This window comes from Hakea prostrata, chromosome 3 (assembly GCF_041222555.1).
Source record: "Hakea prostrata isolate BN-2017 chromosome 3, UWA_Hpros_2, whole genome shotgun sequence".
NCBI classification, from domain to species: domain Eukaryota; kingdom Viridiplantae; phylum Streptophyta; class Magnoliopsida; order Proteales; family Proteaceae; genus Hakea; species Hakea prostrata.
In genome coordinates this window covers 55,938,109-55,956,790 of record NC_142602.1, presented here as the reverse complement: position 1 = coordinate 55,956,790, position 18,682 = coordinate 55,938,109, and the positions used below count along the sequence as shown (strand labels likewise).

General features: G+C 35.9%; 1 protein-coding gene across 1 annotated transcript; it reads right to left on the bottom strand.

Annotated features, from left to right (window-relative positions):
* Nucleotides 1-9,184: 9,184 nt before the first annotated feature.
* Nucleotides 9,185-13,806, bottom strand: LOC149022561 (peroxisomal membrane protein PMP22-like). The gene is made up of 8 exons (XM_089150607.1): nt 13,631-13,806; nt 13,308-13,464; nt 13,074-13,172; nt 12,901-13,002; nt 12,702-12,777; nt 10,726-10,796; nt 10,549-10,634; nt 9,185-9,415 (listed from the first exon to the last, which is right to left on the bottom strand). The coding sequence occupies exons 2-8, from the start codon at nt 13,377-13,379 to the stop codon at nt 9,364-9,366; spliced, it is 558 nt and encodes a 185-aa protein (XP_089006733.1). The 5' UTR covers nt 13,380-13,464; nt 13,631-13,806; the 3' UTR covers nt 9,185-9,363.
* Between the last annotated feature and the right edge of the window lie 4,876 nt (nt 13,807-18,682).

Here is an 18,682-nt window from a genome sequence, read left to right as displayed (position 1 = left end):
TCAAAAGAAAGAAGAAAAAAAAAAGAAGGGAAAATATCCAACCCTAGCTGGCATATTAATGAATAAGCCTAACCAACTAAACATGTACAAATTAGTAACATTCTCAATTATTTTTCATATTTTTGTGTCATTGTCAATCTTCATAATAGGTTTTTGAATGCATTACAAACCTAATGATTTCAAGTGCAAATTCTTGAAAATAGTCTTTCTTAAGGAGGAGAAAAAGTTGTGTGCATTTACCACTCTGGGACCTTGAAGTGGTGTATTTGATGCACCACTCTGATATAATTCACTTAATTTTTGTTATCATACTCATATAATTTTTAGTGCATAAATTTTACTTGTAATTTTTATTATTTCAACCAAAATAAATTGGATTAGAATGAAATAAAATTCAATAACCACATATGGAATGATTGTTGGATTAATAATATAATCACATGGGATAATGGTTACAAAAGTTTTTCCTTTTTAATTATGAAAAACTCACTTACCTTCCCTTTTATCCTCCTTGCCAATTTTATTAAAAGAAAATAGAAAGAAAAATAAAACCTTGTATCTAAAATAAATGTGGATAAAAATATGTATAGATCCAAATTCTACAAAGAGCTCTCACTCTATTGAATTTCTTAAGCTTTGCAATTTGTCATAGATAAGGTTATAAGAATCACATTGGAAATAGTGAGATCAATCTTGATTCTTGTGGCTATATGGAATTGATTTTTAGAAAAATCCAAAATGTTTGGAAAAGTATCAATTATGTGGTTAATTTTCAGATAATTTGGAAAACCCTTGGTACTTTGGAGAATGTTCATTTTTCAGGTCAATTTCAATCCAATCAAATTTAGGTCGATTGGGCCAACCAAGCACTTGATTTCGGGTTTTCAGACTCTGACAATGATAGGTCTTAATGCATTCGCTATCTATCATTTCATTCCACGTGTAATTCATTAGATACTATCACTATTACATCTATTTTTAGGTAGAAGACCATTAATACATCAGATATTAATTTATCATGCCTGAAATATACTCATAAATATCTAAGATTCGACAAGAAACACCTTAAATTTTTGGATTACTCCGGATTCTTGTAATTAATGAATTGCGAAAAAGTAGAGATATTTTCATATATTTAGTAGGCATTGCTCTATATGAAAGAAAGAAGAATCACAATAGCTTTTAAAATTTTGAAAAAGATTGTGCTCATTATAAATACTTGATTCATTATATTATGAATTAAAAACAATGTTATCATTAAATGATTATTATCTTAGTACTTACACTCGTAAATGAAGAAATACCATATGCAATGACAATAGTAAAACATCATAAAAATGTATTTGTAAGTCTTTTTTCCAAGGGTACATGTGTATTTGTAAATCTAAAGGGTACAGAAACTAAGAAGCAGAAACAACTTCAGGAGAAAAAGCAATAGCAGAAGGAGAACTAAAGCATCTTATGCTCTCTTATATATTAGATTATATTTTAATCGAATATTATGTACAAATCCAAACCCACTTCCGTATATCAACTACAGTGCTAGAGAGAGAGAGAGAGAGAGGCTTGTTTGTAGTTCATCTTCTTTTTCCTTTTTCTGTAAAGTCATTGCTTTTCATTTTTCTAGTGTCAAGGTATCTTGATTCTTGGGTGCATGGTCTATGTTATCAAAAAGGTATATATTCTGGAAAGAGACACCTCTGAATTAGACCAGATCAGACCAGAACAAACCAAATTAGACCAGACCTTCAAACCTCAAATATATTTTGCCATGTCTGTCCAAATTATTTTCACCAAAAACATTGTGTAGAGTAACAATTTTCTCTCACAATCTATGGTAGAGATGTTATGAAAGAGTAAACAAGTTATTATTCACATTGAGGCAAGGTTTAAAGTATCTCACAATACATCTCTCCATTGAATTACACTAAAATACATTAGTCAGAGAGATACAATACTCGATACAAGATGATATATCTCTTAAAATCACATGACCGGCCAATACGATACTTTAAACCTTGTTCTAAGAAATACGTATTCGTTGAATTATTTAGTTATCAATATAGTGAAGTGTTTGATGTTCCTTGGCGCATTAGTGAGTTGGGATGAGAATGGTGCATTAATGAAGAAGCATCATTGATTGTGGCAGAAACTTGTGCACTTATGGACTCTCATGGGGTGTTGTAGAGGTGGAGAGAGAGAGAGGGGAAAGGGAGTTGTGGTGTAAAACTGAGTTCAGGTGACTCAGAGTGAACCCAGGGAGTTTGTTTGTGAATTTGAAAAATTAAGTAAGATTTGATCAAATAAAAAATTTATATTTTCCTTCACCTCATGAGCAAAATGATCAATTCATTTTCAAAGCTAACAGAGAAGTAACTGTGGGCAATTTTTTAATTTTCAAAAAGCATAAAACAGACATTTTAAAATATTTTTCACTTAAGTGGATAGTCAAGAGTTTCCGTCCAATTTAAATAGGCGTTCCAAAATAAACTCGTTAACTTTTCCTCTTGCTTTTCATTTATTTTCGAGATAATTTAACGGATAGTGTGAGATAATTGGTCAAAAATACAAATTATGCTCAAAAAATGTCTCTTAGTTTTACATAATAGAACTCCCCATTAGTAAATTTTGTTAAGTTACAGTTGGATAATTTTATAATTAATGAATTACCTCTAATTTCTTGTCACTTCTAGTGTGGGCTTAGTAAGATAGAATCTTAAATTTCATCTTTTTTTTTTCTTCTTCTTTTCTTTGAGTTCTTTCTTCTTTCTTCTTCTTTTATTCCACATTTTATATTATAAGATCTAGAATAATACAACTACTGAGTATATTTGTCTTTTCTTCTAATAAACTAACATTTAATTTCGAAGGAAAATGGAAGAAACTATCATTTAACATAGTTTTAAAATGTCTAAGCTTTTTCTCAATTATCTTGAAATTTTCCTTGAATTTCCTCTCAACTTCTAAAAAGATAAATACATAATAAAAAAAAAATTTTTAAAAATATTTCTTGCCAATAGCAAGGGGATTATTTATTCTGCATTCTCACCTAATAATCATGTGGGACCCACGACATGAGAAACTTTTTCCAACTTTCCAGTTGTGAATCTTGTGATCAAACTTCCTAATAATTTCTTTCTAACATTTTTTTATATTTATTTATTAATCTTATAAATTAAACCACTTACGAAGGATATTATTGAAAAAAAAGTTTGGTAGGTCGGTCTAATGTGCATTGCGATGTAAACACATAAAAGAATATAGTTGATGGTCATTGTCTCCTCATCAATATTTTACTAAATCAAGGATTACCCAAAAAAAACAAATCAATAACATTTTTTTTCTTCTTTTTCTCATGACTAATTGGATTGGTTCACATATTTTCTTTTAGTATTTTTTTTTTCAATTTTAAGAAGATGAACCTAACTTTGGGGTTTCTTAAATGATTGAACTTAAAGTCCCATCAACATTTTCTAGAATCGTTCGTCATTTCTGGAGAAATGTCAGGGAACATCAGAAAAAATTTCATGAAAAATTATCAATCTTCAAGTTCCTTCATTATTAGTTTGACCTAACAGGCCAGTAAGGCTTCTTCCTTTGTATTAATTTTTAGCCTAATCCCATATAATGGATGGACAATTTTTTCTACAATGGATTTATGGTTATTCAAAATATTTGAATTTGAGAGTAAAGTGAAGGTGGAAATAATAAAATGACATTTTTTTTGGGGGTGGGGTGGGGGGTGGGGGGTGGGGGGAGGGGGAGGGGAAGAAATAGCATGTTTTACATGAAGAAATTGAATGACCGTTTAATTTGTTGGATTATATTTGTTGCTTATAATCCATTCTCATTTTCACACTTGTAAATGTCAATTAACACAACTAACTGAAAAGTATAGTTATTGAAGTTATTTATATTTAATGCATGTCCCCAACAATCATTCCTAATCAAGTTAAGCATGGGCCAGAGATAGAACGGTAGTGGTAAGAACAGGGGAGGAAGGATAGTTATTGAATGAAAAGCCAATTTACCCAACAAAGTTTGCTTCAGTTTGCTTATAATTTCCACCTAAATTAGTTGATTAATAAAAAGAAATAACTACAAAAGCAGAATTTATAGCTACAAAGAAGGTATCCATTTTGCTCCTTTTATGTGAACTATTTCAATTAGTCATAACTAAACATGGTTATGCAAATAATATTCTTTAAGGGCCTGTTTGGTTACATGAGTCTGGAGATTTCAAATATCTAGAGATTTCAGATCTATAGATTTCAAATCTATGGAGTTATAATTTATAAAATTAGATGTTTGGTTGTGGAATGAAATTTGTAGATTCATCTTAAAAAACTATTTGATTGACGTGATTTTTGTGAATGTGCAAATATATAGCTTTTTTGAAATCTCTGGATTTCACCCGTTACCCATAAATCTATAGATTCACGTTTTTAGTGTAAAAGGGTGAATCTCTAGATTTCATGAATCTAGAGATTTTTACAACCAACGGTATATTCGATTCATGAATCCAGAGATTTGAAATCTCTAGATTCATGTAACCAACCAGGCCCTAAAGAAATTGGAGAAAGTTTGTGCCATCCCACTTAAAACTCCAAACCCGGATCCACAAAATCGTGGGTTCAACTTCAGCACTGTATTGCCTACGATCAAGCGAGATTTCAATCTAACCGGCTGTTTTAGTTTTCACCACTTGTAAAATGGTGAAAACCGAGATTTTGATTTCGATCGTCGGCGGCAAGAGGTGTTGTGCATTAAATACGCGACATTCAAGTTCACTCAAAAATATCGAGCTTACACATGCTATGGCCGATACAGATAGATACCATCATAAGAAGGGTACCTAACTAGAGTAGCACACTATGCTAGCAACCTACTTTTTCTTTTTGAAAGCTAGCTTCCTACTTTGATATCCTTATTTGCAATGATAGTTATGAATCAATTTCAGGCAATATTAGTTGGGTTCTAGTTTCATAATTAACCCAAACTTTGTTTTGATCAATGTATATTGTGTCGGTGATATATCATTGTGTTGCTAGGGGGCAACACAATTCCCTCCAGCGACACGAAATAAACATAAAGTCAGCGATATATTGCCGATGATCGACATGTCGTTCGATTTCTCCGACGTCAACACCACCTGTAACAACCCCCGTATTTCTAACCCGGGATCCGTATGGCAGGTCTGAGAACCCGAAGGTCTAGTGGGGTCAATTTGTGGAGTGTCCGGATAGAAGTCCATGATCCATACCCTAAACCCATGGATCTGGATTCTCTTGATGAAAAGCCTACCTTGCTTGGTATTTGGAATCCTAGAAGGCAAATGATGTCTAGAGATGTCTGGAATGAAAGTAGGACCTCCCCCATGTGTTCATTAGGGTTAGGTTGTACTTGGACATCAACCCCCTAAGCAAAGCACCCTTGTATAGCAATTCGGATTGAAATCGGATGATCAGAATCCTGAGTTTCGAATTGAAACTCTCTGTTTTTGGGGTGGTCACTAGTGGCGTCGCTCAGACCAAGTGATCGGCTGGTTTCCAGTGACCAAATGACTTTTGGATTTTGACTGATTTGATTCATTTGGCTTATACCTTATTGTAACCCTGTATATAGGTTTTCTCTGTTTCAAATAAAAGTCTTATAATTGTTTATGGTTTGCAATTCAAAGGAATTCTACTTATTTACAGGTAAAGACATACAATCCTATCTTTATGTAATGACTTGAACATGCTAGTCCAGTGTCTGTTATTGCTGTTCTTTCATTTCATACACTTTTGTAACCTTATTTGCATACTGATCTTATTATATGGTTGCTGTTTGTACTGTCTTTACATATACTTTGCCAATTATGAATGTAATATGATGATAGTTTATGGTTTGTGGTTCTGATGGAAAGGGTATTCCATTGGGATATCTTAGCTTGGGATATCAGAGGGCTGTGGTATGAGACATATGCTTGCTGATGTCTCCAACACTGTCATAACTACTGTATGACATACCTAGGTAGAATCTAGAGTTGCATAGCTAGGTACCCCACATGCTACTACCCTTTCGGTAGGGGAATTGAAGCAGATGACCCGTGACGGCAGTGATGTGATGATGGTCCACTGTTGGTCATACAATGATAGGGTTGCATATGTTAGGGTTGGGCTCATAGACGTCCAAGGAACGGACCGGGTGTCGTGAGGAGTCATGAGAGCATTCCACCCCAACAATATGTGGATAACCATAAGGTTATGGAATGGAGTCCAATAGCTGCAACCAGTCTGTGAGGGTTCTTATTCCTAGGTTGCGAAGGATATTGAACCGAGTTGGTTGGTGCCATAGGGGATGTATCTGGACTTCATGTAGTATGTTACCATTATGACTTGCATTGGATTAGAAACTCCAACATGCGCTAGTACTTATGCCAATGGTCGTGGTGAGAGAGTGTTGACTTGACCCCAGCCATGGTTTGAGAGCCAGTGTGGATTTTCCATTTTACCCAGGATCCCTACAGAGGTAACCAGTCCTTGCCGGATCAGAGTGAATAAACCTACCTAGAGGAGGGCTGATTTATATCTTAAAGCATGTCAACTGTTAGAGACTTGCATAGTTAGATCTTAGTGGTATTCATACTTTGCATTCATACATATTATATATGCATTTCTAATGGTTTGACATATGGATGGGAATCATTGTTGTTCTTATTGAGTTCTCCAAAACTCATTCCTTTATTTGTCTATGTTTTATTAGCTTGTACAGATGGAGGACATAAGCCGGAAGATGGATTGGTTTCCCATGAAAGAGCCTTCTCGTATGAAGAATATGTGGCACCGACAATGGGAAATGGAGATAGCCTGTGCGGAAGATCAACCTAACTTTGGGTTTTCTTAAATGATTGACCTTAAAGTCCCATCAGCATTTTCTAGAATCCTTTGTCATTTTTGGAGAAATGTTAGGGAACATCAGAAAAAATTTCATGAAAAATTATCAATCTTTAAAGTTCCTTTATTATTATTAGTTTGACCTAACGGGTTAGTAAGACTTCTTCCTTCGTATTAATTTAGCTGAATCCCATGGATGGACAATTTTTTCTACAATGGATTTATGGTTATTCAAAATATTTGAATTTGAGTTTAAAGTGAAGGTGGAAATAATAAAATGACATTTTTTTTTGGGGGGGGGGGGGAGGGGAAGAAATAGCATGTTTTACATGAAGAAATTGAATGAATGTTCAATTTGTATGCTTATAATCCATTCTCATTTTCACACTTGTAAATGTCAATTAACACAAATAACTGAAAAGCATAGTTATTGAAGTTATTTATATTTAATGCATGTCCCCAACAATCATTCCTAATCAAGTTAAGCATGGGCCAGAGATTGAACACTAGGTGGTAAGAACAGGGGAGGAAGGATAGTTATTGAATGAAAAGCCAATTTACCCAACAAAGTTTGAGTAATTAAAAAAAAAAAATGCTTGCTTATAATTTCCACCTAAATTATTTGATTAATAATAAGAAATAACTACAAAACCAGAATTTATAGCTACAAAGAAGGTATCCATTTTGCTCCTTTTATGTGAATTATTTCAACTAGTCATAACTAAACATGGTTATGCAAATAATATTTTTTAAATAAATTGGAGAAAGTTTGTACCATCCCACTTAAAACTCCAAACCCGGATCCACAAAATCGTGGGTTCAACTTCAGCGTTGTACTGCCTACGGTCAAGCGAGATTTCAATATCAAATTGTTGTTTTAGTTTTCACCACTTGTAAAATGGTGAAAATCAAAATTTTGATTTCGATCGTCGTCAGCGGCAGGTGGTGTTGCGCATTAAATATGCGACATTCAAGTTTACTCAAAAATATCGAGCTTACACACATGCTATGGACGATACATATATAAATCATCATAAGAAGGGTACCTAACCAGAGTAGCACACTATGCTAGCAACCTACTTTTTCTTTTTGAAAGCTAGCTTCCTACTTTGATATCCTTATTTGCAATGATAGTTATGAATCAATTTCAGGCAATATTAGTTGGGTTCTAGTTTCATAATTAACTCCAAACTTTGTTTTAATTAGGGGTGTAAACGAATCGGATTTGGATCGGATAGTGAAAATACCATATCCGCATCCTATTATATTTCGGACGGATTCTGTCGAATTCGGATGATAATCGGATATTTATTTTCTTAAGTATATTCTTCTAAATGGGTATGAATACAGATTGAATACAAGTTTTTGATTACCTATTTACATCTTTACCCTTTTAATTTGTGAGGGCTAAGTTTGAAATTTAAGAATTTAACAACTTTGGTAGCTATTTTTGTAGAAAATCTAGAAAAATAAGAATAATAAATCTAAATAAGTAACTTAATCGGATAATTTTATCGGACGAATAATAACCGGTAAGAAAGAGGTATATCATATCCGCATCCTATTAATAATCAAACGATTCGGATACTCCTAAATGGATGCGGATGCGAATTCGAAAGCAGATTTCAATTATCCATTTACACCTCTAGTTTTGATCCATATGAACCATGATTTTATAGAGTCCTCAAGAATCAAGAATCAAAATTAGCATTAATATTGCTTCAAGATTTGCACAAAATTGAAAGAACAGAGAATAGAGAAATCAATCAATGTGAAAGGTTGTCCAGATTTGAGTTTGGATCAGGTCCCCACTTATAAACATGTGGGGTCAAATCTGAACCTTTCATAGGATGTAAACCTACATGTCAGAGATCATAAATGTAACACCCCATGGTCCAATGTGGGGACCTAATCTGCACTCCTAAAACCTGGGCATGGGAGGTTACTAATCTGCTCCAACAAAGAAGAGAATAGACAAAATATGAGACATAGAAAGAAATATGACTATCACAGTTAACAGAATAGAGCTTTAAATGTTTTACTCCATTTAGCTAAAAGAGGGAGAGGTACCATGTGATGACCTAACTATTAACAAGGGGTGGCTGTTTGGCCTATGCATGCGCGAATGGAGCCAATGGGAGTTCACATGGTCATTGTTGTCGAGCCCGACAATGGTTCGAGGGAGGGGTGAAATGACTGCCCTACCCCTGCCTAACGAACCCAAGGTAAGGTCCACTTACCTAACTCTTATGCCTCAAAAAATTCAATTGATGGCTATGCAAATGAGCTGCTGTACAAAAGAGAAAGATCACCACAGATTGATGTAGGAATTGAATTGAGGAATTCAAAACATCCAACAATGTCATAGCCTGTCTCCAAGGCCAATTATCCCCCAGCCCTCCCTTCTCTCTTTCCCACACAAAATCTCATTTATATTTTACAAGTCATAAGAGATGAAAACAGAAATGCAGATCTAATTTTCATTCTAAGCTTTCTTGGTGGCAACCGATCGTGCTTTCAGATTCAAAAATACACCCCTACATTTCCGAGGAAAAAAATAAAAAGAGAGGTAAAAGTCAGTATCTGTTCATTTACAAGTACAATGTGAAAATATGCAGTGAAAACACAGCTACATTTAACAGAAAGAAAAAGAATGAGATTGCCATGGCCTAATTAGAGTGGAATACTGGCATGTCAGTGTGGAATCTTAACGCAGATACAAGTAAACCTGATCGTCTACCTTCATCTTAACCCTCGAATAAGATAAATTTAATAAAGCTATAGACCACTAAGGAGGAAAAAGAAAAAACCTTTAAACTCTGTATCTCCTCCGAGTACAGTCAACACTACAAACTTTTGCAACTGCAGAAACAGCTGATGCTTGTAGTCTTTGAGGTGGTATTGAGTTTGCTTGGTGTTTAATTTCTTTTAGTGCATACATGGAGTAAATTGATTGATTTACAGAATTAATAACTTTGATCTGTGTGATCATAAGACAGAAGTCAGTTGCACATCAATGCTCAGTTGTCTAACTCATTTTGAAGGAAACTGGAGTGACAGTTTCTTAATAAGGAAAAGTCAGGTTCTTCTAGGTACTACATACTAATACAATGCAAGATTGTGCATCATCTGTCTTGAACTACTTCTGATGATTCTTTTTATGTCTTGTTACCGCTATATGAGATACAATGGATAATAAAGAATTGACATCTAGCTTACAAGGGGGAAAAGTTGAGCCTTTTATTTCAATATTAGGTACTAAGGGATCATTGTTCCTAGTTACAAATGGGAACTGAACCAAATAACCCTGCTAGTATCTTATTCTTCCTCCCTTAGGGATAGAGTAACCTGCTAGGTGGTAGCTCTCAATAGCAAGGCAATATGAACTCTACCAGCTCAAACGGTGAAAAATGAGGTCATCTTCCCAAGAAAAGATAACCAACCCTCAAGATTCTGGGTTGTGAGCATCCCTTATATCAAAATTAACCAATCTAATGGGAGTTCCCTTAATCTTTTCAAGTTTGCATAGGTTGTGATAAAGCACTAATTTGCATTTTTTACTTTTTCTTTCTTCCTTTTTCATTTCATTGCGGAATGCATGGATTAAACAACATGAAAAGCGAACAAAGACAATTGAAGAATAAAACAAAATGAAGGAACTGAGAGGTACCAGCATGAAGCAACAAAGCTCGTGAACAGAACACGTAAATGCAGTGGCATATATTGATAGTTCACCCAAGCTACTATGGGCCAAAACTGCAAAAAAAAGCATTACAGTTCACTAATCTTATATGATCATGAATTTCTTTTCCTATAATAAAACAAAGAATAGTTAAATGTTCACTACCTTCCATGCTGTCAATTGTACAACAGGCCAATCATTTCTGACTTTGTTTCTGACCAAACTCCAAGGCCGTCCTACATGATCAGATAATGTTGATATTAGAAAAACTTGAACCAAAGTGCTGACCTAGATTACTGCTTCATAAAACCAATCAATCTCATAGTCAACAACAAATAATAGTAAGCTTGAACCATAGTATGAATCAGTTACCCTCAGTTCAACCCTGCAAGAAACCAATTAGTGGCTTGATATTTTGCTCATCAGGAGGGGGGGGGGGGAATGGCACATAAACAATTATCTCCAGAGTAAACATTGCTCATTCAAAAATTAAAACCTACTCATTAGAAGTCTCTCAAACAGAATCTTCTCATAAAATAACCATCCAACATCTATAAGGTTTTACAAAGCTTAAATTATAGCCCCATAATGAAAGAAGCAAAGACAGTGCACTTACCTGATATTTCTCTGAGGATATCCAAATATCCAAGGTTATGTTTCTTTAGAAGGGGGTAAATTATCAGACATTTCTTAAGGTGGAAATTGGTTACTGGAATATCAGGCCTTCTAATAAGGGGGCTCAGAAATGGTGAATTGTAGGTCCAAGTGAAAAGTAATATCCATGGGTAGGGCTATGTTCAATTCAATCAGAAGTTACTTTTAAATCCAGTTCTGGTGTTAGATTTTGGTTGCCTTCTAAAGGAAGTCTGAATCCCCAGATCAGCCAGCACTTCTTGAGATTGATAAATGTCTTACAAAACAAGAGATAAAAAACCACAAGAATATACAGAACAAAAGTTTTCTGGCTGACTGGATCTGTAAAAAATACATCATCAAGGGGTTGGGAAAAAAAAAAAGGGGGGGGGGGGTTTGGAAGCGTTCCTCCTTTTTTTTCCCAAATATAACTTGACATACAAAAGAAAAACATACAATGCAGAGTCTATAAGAGCATTATAAAAAAGTAAAATAGAGGGTGATAGAGAGGATGAACTTGATGCAGGGCACATTTACTGTGGTTTACCAATACCCTAGCTATCAATAAGAAACGAGGAGTAACTTTAGAGGAGCAATCCCCAAATATCTAATATGGGTTGTCAGGGAAACAATGCATAATTATTAGAGAACAACAGAAAGCTAAATTAGTGGAATAAATTGGCATATTTCTTAATGAGTAGAATAAGACCCAGAAAAGTTCATGGTTCCATCATTTTTCCATTTCTTTTTGAAGAAAATGCTTAAATCCCTTCTAGTGAAATAAATTTTGCCATAGCAAAAGATGATGATGACGATGATAATAATAATAATATAAGTACTTCCCAGGTTTTACCTTTTGGGGTTGGGGGGGGCAAAAATTCCATCCATTTGCCTGGCCACAAGCCCAAATAGAACTGCGTGCTCTCAACCAGCTGAAATGCCCAGCTGAACTGGCTCATTCTCTCAACATTGATCTTAGAGTTATGAATCTAATCTATTCTACTTCCATATCGCATTTCAGTTTCAGCATCAGTTACCTTTGATTGCCTAAGAATTCTCTCTCAAGCCACATCAAGATGCTCAAGGACCTCTATACTGGCTCACATCCATGTAGCTCTCCTTCTGAAGAATACATGCTCAACATTCCCCCAGGAATATTTTCAAATTCTAGAGTGAGAGCAAAATGGTAGAAATTCTCTCCACTAAGTTTTATAGTTCGACTTACTTCTAAAACCATGGAATTTAATGCCATCCTCTGATGCTATAAACCAAGAGAAGTGATCCGTAGATTACTTCGTCCAACTCGGGGGGCACATTCATAGCAACAAGGGCACCATAAATTATTACATAATTAAAGGAGGAAGCTAATAGAGGAAAACTCGGATGGAGGGCATGGAATTTTATATTCGTGAACATCTGAGGTTTAATTCTATAACTGAACAACACAGGTAAGGAATATTAAACAGTAATTTCATCTTTTGAACTGGAGAACAGACAAAAGAAAATACCTTCAACAATCAGACCATAATAAGCCATGAAGAAAAAGTTGTTCCAGGGGGATATAGTAACCTGTTCCAACAGCACCTGAAGAAAGGAAAACTTTTCATAAATTTTCTACCGAAGCTAAAACCCTAATAGATATTGTGAGGAAAACAGGAGTACAGCAGTATCAAAAGCCCAGTTCAATAAACAGTTTAGGTCACTCACCTTCTGAGCAACAGTTTTGTTGCCCTTCTTTTCCCCGAAAATTTTTGCCATTAGCTTGTGGAAGAAGTGCCCAAGCGGGGCTCCGTATGCAAAACCATAAAGCTGCAACGAGATAGCAAGTCAAATGGAAGCTCCATGCGACAAACAAATGGGAAGATGAGAGTTGAGCTCACCATTATAAGAAACAATCTTCTCAATTGGAGCTTTTTGATCCCAGAAATCTTTTGAGCAACAACATCACTGCATCCAGCTAATACGCCCGAAGTGATCGCCTAAACTCCAGAAAGAAGGGGAAAAAAAAAAAAAAACCCAACAAGTAAATCTCCCAGAACCCATAGAAGCATTAGCAGGATCACATAGTGAAGCTTTTAACAGGGTATGGGTTGAAGCCAAGATTTAGAAAATACCTTGGTTGTGAGAGGATTGGATTGAAGCTGCAAGAGGTATTTCCCCCAAGCTACTTTGACAAACTCAGACATGGCAACACAAGAAAGGAACCTCCAATCTTTTGATGATTGGAGATGATTATGAGATTCTGGGATTTATGTCTCGATTTTTATACAGCTGCGAGGAAAATATGGTGAAACATTAGAATATAATCATGGTCGTTGAAGTAGTGAATCCAAAATTTACACCAAAATTCGGACAAACATCAAATAAAAATTCAATTTGGGTAGGTGGCGTCGCAGAGCGCGGCAGTAAAAAGTTGAGTCAAAGATACTTGCCCTACCATGTCCCATGAGCCCAACTCGATGGAAAATTCTAAGAACAGTAGAGATGATGGCAGGGAAAACAGAGCAGACTAAAAGCATTGTCAATTTGACAAGGACTTTTAGTTGGGTTATGGAAGTGAGAGTCTGAGAGAGAAGAACAATGGTGGACAAAAGCCAAGATCGGACTTCATGGTTGTTTACTTGTTTTTTCCATGCAATCAGTGTTGTTGTTGTTGGGACTTGGGAACCCGTCAGCTAATCATCCATGTTTAGACCGGTAGATGAAGAACTTATGGAGGAAAAGAAAAAAAAGGAAAGAGGAGATCCATATGTATACAACTGGGCTGGCTGGGCCAGGCTGGGCTTGTCTTCTACCTATGTTCCCTACTATCTCAGCCCAGGACCGGCCTCCTTGTGTTACTGCCAGGTGGGCTTTAGGTTTTTGTTTTTTTTTTTTTTGTTTATTTATTTAAAAAAAAAAAAAAATCTTTTATGCATATTTTAACAACTGTAACTTTAGGGTTTTTTTTTTGGTCAAAAAATTCTTATTATGAAGAAGGGCAAGAGGAGCACGAGTTGTCCATGGTACAAATATCATGATAAGGAAAGTGGCTAAATAGTTTGACTTGTCACAAATAAGGCCTTCTGGATTAGAGTGTGTATTACATTTTTCAATGCCCTGGAAACATAATCAATGGACATGTTGGGAAAGTTTGGGATAAATTTATGCGCATCCTCGACAATATGAGAGACCTCAACTAATACTGGAGAGGACCCCTTGACCATATTTTTACAAATTTTTTACAATTTGACTCAACGTTCACAAATAGATAACCTAAATCCAGGCATGCCAAGAGGTTGTTATGGATTGCAAGGGCTTCAAGGTTGAGACATGATGGACTAGAGGAGAGGCCGTCCACAGGACACCACCGTAACTTCAGGTACTTACTCTTTTTTTTTTTGAACTGAGGTTCATCCGGGCCAGCTTGAGCGCACCACGATTTACTTCCTCAGGGAGAGAGCTTTATATTAATAAACTTCAGGTACTTACTTGTAACTACACACATACACAGACACATGTATACACGCACCAATAAAATATCCGTAAAGCAAGGTTCAAAACTAAGGCCTCAACCTAGGCCCAGCCCAATACCCAAAAAAAAAAAAAATGATAAAAATTTGCTCATTCCATGGTGCTCCTTTTGTAATTGTATACTTTTGAATGGTTGAAAATATATATAAAATAGAGCAAGGTGAATCTTTATATAGGTGATTTTTTTTTTTTTTAAATTCACATATGTGATTTTAGATGAATGCATATGAAGCATGCTTGACAAAATCTATGTTGTCGTATTAAACTCCATCAAATTCAATTTGAATGTTTAGGCACTCGTGTTTGCTCACATATGCAAAAATTCATTGAAATCTTTCCATCTACAAGTTTTCTAGTAATACAGAACTTCAGAGACACGTTTTCTTTATTGTCTTTTGAAACTTTCTTTAAAAATGATAATTTTAATAATAAAACCCAGTATTTACGTATACCCCTAATGACATGATTAAAGAAGAGATTCGCTTTCTTGGTGCCAGAGATGTGCAACTAAGAAGAAGAAACAAGCTAAGTAAATTCACAAGTTACAATAGTAAAAATTTACTGTGGTTTGGCAAAATTACCGACGTCCATCTAAGAAAACAAGAGATTTCACTATTTATTAGACCAATGTTTGCTTACAAAATGCTACTCTTTGTTTGCTCTAGTAGTCTATAGGTTATCCCATAGAGACAATAATTATAAGAAAACCCAACACCTTAATCCTTATCTAATTAGAACTCCCACCCTTCATTGTACAAGTAAAAAAATGCATTCCAATTACGATTACAACCGAACCTAATTTTGTGGGATTGTACATGAACTTGAGAAATCAATAAATTACTAGAACGATCATAATAGCTAGTTAAAATGTGATTACTTGGTGATTTTGGAAAGGTAAGTCCAAATCGCCACCATGACCAACGGAAATACAAGAAGTGCATACGCCGGTGGAGGTTTCTGCAGGCCTGGTGGCGTTATTGGCACAAGTGCAATGAGAAATATGATAACTATTGTAACCCTGATGAACAAACTTGTTGGGAAACGAAATCCATGTTGATCCATCTTCTGATATCCCTTCACCTGCTAACGCACAAGCTCTTACAGATACACAGAGAGAGAGAGAGAGAGAGAGAGATGCCCCACCATTTGGCTTTCAGGGTGCAAGCCTCTGAGAAAGATGGGAATAGCTAGAGATGTCTCAGTTCATTTTTCAATCGGTGTCTCCCTGTAAGTGAATGAGTTTGATCACAGACATGCATGCAATTGGGTCTTTTACTACAAAAATATAGCATGTCAAGTAATATTTACGTACGTCTCCATGCATTTTTTTTTTCTTAAACAATTAACGGGTAGTAATGTGAATATAAGCTGAAAAAAGAGTAGATATAAAATACACATAATATTGAATTGAAAATAATTAATTATCAAATTCCCTTAATTAGGATTCGATGGACCCACATTTACTACTAAGATATCCAACACTACAAGTGAACACTCATGTTAACTAGTGGGGCAATTTTGGCTTGAGGGTGGGTATGGTTTTAACATTTGTCCCACCCAACTCGTCCATGTATGACATCTGTGATTTTCTGATCCTCATCTCAAAAGGATACGAAATCAACTTGCAAAAAGATTTAAAAAGAAATGATTGTCAAAATATTTTTATTTTTTAGGATTAATATTACGATAATTTTATTTTCTTCTAGGTTCAAATAATTGTTATTTACTTATTTATTTATTTAAATATTAAATTTATTAGGTGTCAAGGCCAAGGGCAACAGGGATAGAAACTGAGCCAATCAATAACAAAGACAGGCACAATCTGTTCTAGCCCAGTCCAATCAGGGATTTTTATTTGCGGTAGCCGTTGCTGCCAGTAGCCCGCAATCCAGATTTTGTTACATATGTAAAATATGATCGAATAGTGTCAATTAAAAATGCGGGGTTCAATTGTAAATATATTTTTCTTGTTTTATATTGAAAGGTCTTATATTTAAAAAATGTACAAATCCAAACCCACTGACTCTATCAAACGTTAATCATTCATTGCAAACCCTAGCTAGATCGAGTTCGATTCTTCACCCCTATCAGAAATCCTATAAAATGAATAACCTTTGAATGGTGAAGAGCGAGAAGATGAAGCTGCTAAAGAATCGAACATAGAAACTGATATATGGGGGAAAAAAAATAACGAAAAATGATTGACCTTACTGGGAATCCTTTGACTGTAGAACCAAGGTTCCTTGTGTCGGCGATTTATCGCCGACACAGGGCGATTTTTCGTCGTGTCGCTAGGGGTCACAACCCCCACGACACCGATTTTACCAAAAGTCTGATATATCCGACTTCTGCTATATCGCCATCGATATTTTACCAAAACGTCGAATGGAGTTGCAGAGAAGATCAGAGTTGTAGAGAAGAGATCTTCTCGCTTGTTTCAATCCTCAAGTCTAATCTGCTCATCTCTCTTTAGGTCTCTGTGCGATTGTCTTTTGGCTTGCAATTGCAGCAAAAATGCATGCAAAGACCAACTCAGAGATTACCAGTATGGCGACATCATCTCCAACGAGGTCGCCGCCAAGGAACCGGCCGGTGTATTATGCGCAGAGCAGAGATTTGCACGATGGAGAGAAGACGAATGGATCTGTTCATTCAACGCCGGTGATTAGCCCCATGGGTTCACCTCCTCATTCCCACTCATCCATTGGTCGCCATTCCGGAGAGAGTCTTCCGGCGTGTTCTCTGGTTTTTTCAAGCAGGGCAAAGTTTTATCCACCGAGGGGCCGTGGGAGCTCATCGGAAAATTTGAAAGCATTGGAAAGAACCCTTTGATGCAATCGAACACCATTTTAGATGTTTTATGAGATGATCAAAGTGTTCCCTTCAAAAAAAAGGAACCGAAGGATCAAAACATAGTTGCTGCAATCGTTAAAACAGAACTTCCATTCTATTTGATCCACCTTCAACGTTTCCTGAATCACACACACATTTGACAAAACAGCAGAGAGGAGAACTTGAAATACCAAATAAAAAACAGAGCCAACGACAGGAATGGGAGGCACAGCGAGGGAGAACGTCAAGGGTTTTTGTCGTCGATGATCTCATGATTCTCATCTTTTCGACGACGACTTTACCAAAAATGTCGGGCGACATGGAGCGACATGTCGCCCGAGTCGCTGTGTCGCCACGGTCCGACACGGCGACATGGAGCGACATGTCGGACCTTCTGTAGAACATGGATCTTCAAGGTCTGTTCCATTGAAAGATGGAATAGAATGAACATAAATGGAGTAAAACCCTTCACATCCTTCAAAGAATTTCTCCCAAATAGGAGCAAACGGCAAAGGTCCCCTTGTCAAGAACATGAGAGCAACCTTGGGGGTAAAGTCGAAAGGGAACTCCTCAATCCAAGGAACCATCGATGCTCTCCACGGAAACTCATATTTCGTTCATGTCGTGCATAGGATCAAGTACCTTCAAGAACTCCTTCAATCCAATATGCTCTTTGGTTCTATTTATTTAATGGATGGCAATGGTGATGGCACCAGAGGGGTTATTGAAGCAGCAATAACGTTGTCGGTTCCTTTTGTAAATTTGCAAAATCAAAAAACCCTTTAGTGTAAAAAAAAGAAAATTATATTTACAATTGAACCCTCAATTTCAATTGACACAGTTTGATCATATTTTGCATTTGTGGCAATCAAGGTCGGTATGTGTTTGGCATGGTCTATTAAGGATCAAGGACAAGAATAAGAATTTTAATCCCTGAATCAAAATTAGGGTAGAAATAGGCTTAGCTAATTGCATTCAAGGTTGGGATTAGGTTTTGAGAAGCCAAATCCAGCCCATTCTTGTTGCAATCCTAATATTAACTGTGATTGGCTTAGATTGACTCTATTGTTCCATTGGCTGAGATTGCATATGTTGTTATTGTAGGCAACTAAAATACAATGTGTTCTAAGAGTACATGACTTGT